Here is a 5,414-nt window from a genome sequence, read left to right as displayed (position 1 = left end):
TATTCTTGTTTCCTTTCTCGTTCTTCTTGTTTATTTTCTTTTTCCTCCAACAACTGCTGTAATTTCTTTTCTCGTTCTTCTTGTTTCTTTTGCTGTTCTTGTATTGCTGCCATCAAATCTGCTAAGCTGTAGTTTGATTTTCCGCCTCATCGTTTCCATCTTCTTTTTTTATTTTTATTTTTTATCCCACTTCTGACACGAATTTGTTACGTCTCTGTATGTTTGTTTGTCAATTCTTCTAAGATACAAGTCTTTTCTTTATAAAACTTGTTTATTCTTCCTCAATACAACTTTGCAATGTACTTAATTTTCACAGTTACACACACTATAGTTCACAACAATTCACTCACTTTCTATCCCGCTTAGACTTAATTGTCTGTCCCCACAAACTATAGTTCCGATCTCTGTGTCTGCTATCCTCAGTTCCCGCTGACCGTAATCGCTGTCTTTCTTTCTCTCTGCCTGCTTCGTCTCCGCTACGTCTCTGTCTCCACTACTGCTTCGATTCCGTCTCTGTCTCCACTACTGCTTCGACTCCGTCTCTGTCTCCACTACTGCTACGACTCCGTCTGTCTCTCTCACTGTCTAGCGCACTTATATACGATAATACTGCCTGTTCTAGAAACTTCTAAGACTCTCAACACGTGCTACCAGCGTCAATTGACTCCCGCTGTCGCAATACACTAGCGAATCTTCTAGAATATTCGTCACGTAACACACTAGCGAATCTTCTAGAATACTCGTCAAGTGACTACCACTGTCGTAACATACATATAACCGGATTTTTAAGGGTAGGTATGAGAGTAATAGGAATAGATTATATACATATAACCAGATTTTTAAGGGTAGGTATGAGAGTAATAGGAATAGATTATATACATATAACCAGATTTTTAAGGGTAGGTATGAGAGTAATAGGAATAGATTATATACATATAACCAGATTTTTAAGGGTAGGTATGACAGTAATAGGAACAGATTATATACATATATCGAGATTTTTAAGGGTAGGTATGACAGTAATAGGAACAGATTATATACATATGACCAGATTTTTAAGGGTAGGTATGACAGTAATAGGAACAGATTATATACATATAACCAGATGTGTAGGTCATTTATTTATTAAGAACTACATAAGTACATTAATAGTTCACGATTTCATACAAAAATTTTGTACCGTGTGTTTGGAAAAATCAAATTAAAAAAGTATTATATCAGAGTAGTCTAACAGTATAGGGTTGAGTAAGTTATATATAAAAAAATTCTGAATAAGCAAATCAGCAAGTCACGAAACAACTACAGCCCATATAAAGTCCCAAGTGAACAGAAGGCATTGGAACTAAATCTAGACCTCGTTTAGCTTACATAGGTTATATGATGCCACCAAAAATTGATCGCTTATAACAAGGGTATGTAACAGCGCTTTCCGATGCCAAATATTCATATACTCAAATCATAAAGATGTTTTTAGATCAGGAAATTAGAATTTTCAAAACGTGGATGTCACTTTTTTTATTAATGGCATTAGAAAACAAAGGAATATGGAACAACGTGAGGAACTAGGACCATCCAAAAAAGATGCTTGTATCAAGTCGTACCTTAGCCATGATCAGCAAAATGCAGCATTTGTTACAGGTAAGGATCCAAGTACACGAAGGCCAGTGGCAAAAACTGTTCACGAGTGTTAGGAAAGAGTATGTAACAAAATCAAGAAAGAATTCGGTCTGGAAAAGTGACACAAGTCAAGTACATGTACAATGGTAAAAATATTAGCAAGTTTAATGAAATTATCTAAGAACCCTTAGGATTAGGCCCGTTTGTTTATAAAACTTTGGTTGCGGAAAATATAGATAAACTATAATTTTTGACAATAAGTTTGTTTGTAATTAAGCACAAAGCTACACAATGGGCTATCTGTGCTCTGCCCACCATGGGTATCGAAACCCGGATTCTAGCGTTGTAAGTCGGCAGACATACCGTTGTGCTACTGGGGGCTGTAACAATAAGAACATTTAATGTGATTTTAAACTGTAGATATGAGTGAAAAAAAAAACAGCAGCTGGAAAATATTACATGAAAAACAATATATCGTTCTTCCACTTTCAAACAAAGTATGTTATAACCGGTTTTATCTGGAAAAAAAACCGACAGTCTTGGGAGTTGCTACCGACAAATCACTTCCTTTACAAATAGGTAAAATTAGATTTATAGTAAGATAATAAAAATAGACATTGAGCTCTATAAAATCATTGTTATACTCAAGGTTAAATTTGTAAAGTATGTTGTTATGAAAATTAACATTTTTTTCAACTGTAATTTACTAAAAATGGACTGAATTATCAGCATTTTATATTAGAGAAATTTGTAAAATATAGATGTCCTTTTAATGTCAAAGAATAATTGTCTCTAAAATGTTAAGATTAAGTTAATTTCTGATTAACGATTATAAATCATAAGTTCCACGGTAAGCCAGCGGTAAGTTTACGGACTTACAACGCTATAAGTCCGGGATTTGATTCCTTGAGGTGGGCGAAGGGCAGATAGGTCATCGTGTAGCATAAAGAGGAAGAATATATTATCAAACAAGTTGTAATGTATACAAGGACATTTCGTTTCTTCTTTTGGCCTGTCTCCAGACTCAGTGCTACTGAAGATAAGCCTAACGGTTCTTAGTTTTGAAACTAATTCACTAGGTAATGTAGTTATTTACATTGCCTTGTTGCTCAAACACTCAATTTATTTTTTCTTGAAACATCATTCCATCTCTTGTTACAAACGTCTTTGATCAAAGAGATAAAGGTAAATACAACACAAAGCATTACGTACCATGACTTGCTAAGAGTGACGGCGCATGCGCTTAGAGTCTCACATAATTTTCTGGTTGAACAGTACTGTCGTAAACTGACATCTAAGAAGAAAAGGTATAGGAAAAGAATGACGTTTACCTCGGCCTTGAACGTGGCGGAGGTTTCACAGAATTCTAGAACTTTCTCTACATGTAGAAAAATAAATAAATCTTTATGTGTGTTTGGTCAAGAGTAAGACTACAAGCTTCGATCCACCCAGCTTAGACAACAAAGTGGATGAACGTATAAATTGTTTATTTTACACTTAGTAGTCACATCGACTAACGAATTCAACACGAACTACCCCAGAGTGTTATCTAACATTTTGAAGGTTTTACTGAATGATACCATAAATATGTCTTTTATTGCATGTTATCGCTCACACGTCACTGTTGTTGCTTATATTCATGTAACAGACTTTAAAACATTTTACAGATCAGTACTAATTGCAACTACACAGTAAATATTTACTAGGAATATTACTAAATACCCTCTTTGATTTTCAACAACATTTCAGTCATATAAATCCAACATATTGTCCCACATCAATAACACCTACCTGTTTCATTTAAACCTGCGAACCTCTGAAAGTCTTTGATGGCAATCGTCAGAGAACCATAATCAATTAGGGAAGAAGACTTAGAGCTTGTCTCGTTCATATACCCGTAGTGGTTTAGATACATCTGTCGAAGAAATAGAAAAAAACTCTTAAAATCTATCTATATACACAGTAAAGACTGGCCCACCCAGTGGCACAGCGGTATACCTGCGGGCTTACAACGTGGTGGGCAGAGCACAGATAGCCCATTGTGTAGCTTTGCGCATAAATTCAAACAAACAAAACAAAACAAACAGAAAAGACTGGATAGAGTACGCTATAAACTCTGTACCCGAAGTTTGTAATGACAATATTATGATATATCAGTACATATATGCTATACTGAAGATTATTATTACGAATACATTAGCCCCATCAGCAGTAAGCCAGCATACTTACGACGCCCTAAAACTGTTTTCGATACCCGTTGTGAGCGGAGCACAAATAGCTCATTGTGTAGTTTTATGCTTAACAGCGACCAAGTTAAATACACTAAGCTTACTCTGATAAAACAATATATATTTCAGGTGCAGTGTTTTGCTGCCAGTCTTTTTTTTTTAAATCGTGGCAGTAACTAATACTACGTTCCATAGTTTTGATAACGTTGGAAGGTGTTTGAAAGTACGGCAACAATGAACAGATCAGCAAGTTGTTAACTTTAATTTGCTCATTCCTTTTTCTTTTCTCTATTTAATATGTTTGTGCTAGTTCGTTATTCTGCAAAACTACAAAATGATCCTAGTATTTGTGCAACAACAGAGTAATTTTCAACTTTCTCTTGCTACATTAATGCTTGTGATTAAATTATCGAAAGTCATATATATTAATTGTGCCATTAGTTCATCCTGTTATTCAAAATGTACTTGATTATATGAGTCGTATACACCTTACTCATAAATTCATTTGTGGAATCCACGCTATTTGAGTGTAAACTTCTACCCTGTGTTTATCCTAAATAAATAGACATGTAAGGTTGAAACAACATCTGTTGTGGCTTGAATAACACGTATAGTCATAATACCTTCTCCGTAAACCAATAATATTAACACATGAGTAACTTTGAAAAATAACAGCATTGTGATAATCCTATCAGGATGTGATAATTTGGATCTAGATGAACCTAGCCCAATTAAAACTGGAGCAACGAGTTTTTTCTCCAGGACCAAGTTTGCTATTCTAACAACAGTTCGTTAATTGTTAACTGAATGCGTTTAGAATGCACAACATGGAACTTCATATCTAATGTTTGATATTACATAGTATTATATCTAATATTTGATATTGCATAATATTATATCTAATACTTGATATTATATAATATTTTATCTAATATTTGATATTATAGTATAAATTATGTCCAGTATACTATTAATATTTACAGTTTCATTGTGGCTGCTCTAACTTGTTTCTATTAGGCTTGCGTAACTAGCTTTACGTAATCGTTAGACCTTTAAAACAGCCCTCTTGTCACTGAATTTGGCAATGGTTACCTCGAACGTTTTAAACCAGGAAAATCATGTTGGAAATGTAGCTGAGTATAACTTCAAACATCATGAGAACTATTGTGTAACTACGCTAGCTTAACAGGATCGAAACAGTGGGATTATTACTTTCAATAAAATTACGAATTTAGCCTTTTATGTGAAGATTATACTGTCAGCAAGAAGAATCGATTATTAAACTTTATTTTAAGATTAGCTTCTGATAAGTTTAAACGTGAGAATTTTCTCTTTGAAATTAACGTGTTTTTAGTTGTTTTCAATAATATTACTCTTGGTAACACGTAAACAAATGTATTTCGCAAATTTCAAAGTCGAAAATAACAATAGCAACACTATTTTTGTTTCTAGGCAAACCTCCTCAGCACCTAGGAACATGTAGGTGACAAATCATGTATTTTCATGTATGCTGTAATGACATATATATAAACATATACACCTGGAAAAAAGTTAAGCACCCCCGTGTTT

At 34.1% G+C, this 5,414-nt stretch overlaps 1 protein-coding gene across 1 annotated transcript in view; it reads right to left on the bottom strand.

Annotated features, from left to right (window-relative positions):
* The window catches only part of LOC106469092 (50 kDa hatching enzyme-like), a gene marked incomplete at its 3' end in the record, with an annotated part of 37,550 nt that overhangs the window by 25,671 nt on the left and 6,465 nt on the right, over window positions 1-5,414 (bottom strand). Inside the window, exon 2 of the mRNA XM_022397507.1 lies at window positions 3,409-3,532. Coding sequence (XP_022253215.1) covers window positions 3,409-3,532 — 124 coding nt within the window. The remainder of the gene's footprint in view (window positions 1-3,408; window positions 3,533-5,414) is intronic.

Source organism: Limulus polyphemus, unplaced genomic scaffold (assembly GCF_000517525.1).
Source record: "Limulus polyphemus unplaced genomic scaffold, Limulus_polyphemus-2.1.2 Scaffold3297, whole genome shotgun sequence".
Taxonomy (NCBI): domain Eukaryota; kingdom Metazoa; phylum Arthropoda; class Merostomata; order Xiphosura; family Limulidae; genus Limulus; species Limulus polyphemus.
Note: the sequence above shows the minus strand (reverse complement) of the source record. Positions and strands in the feature narration are given on the sequence as shown.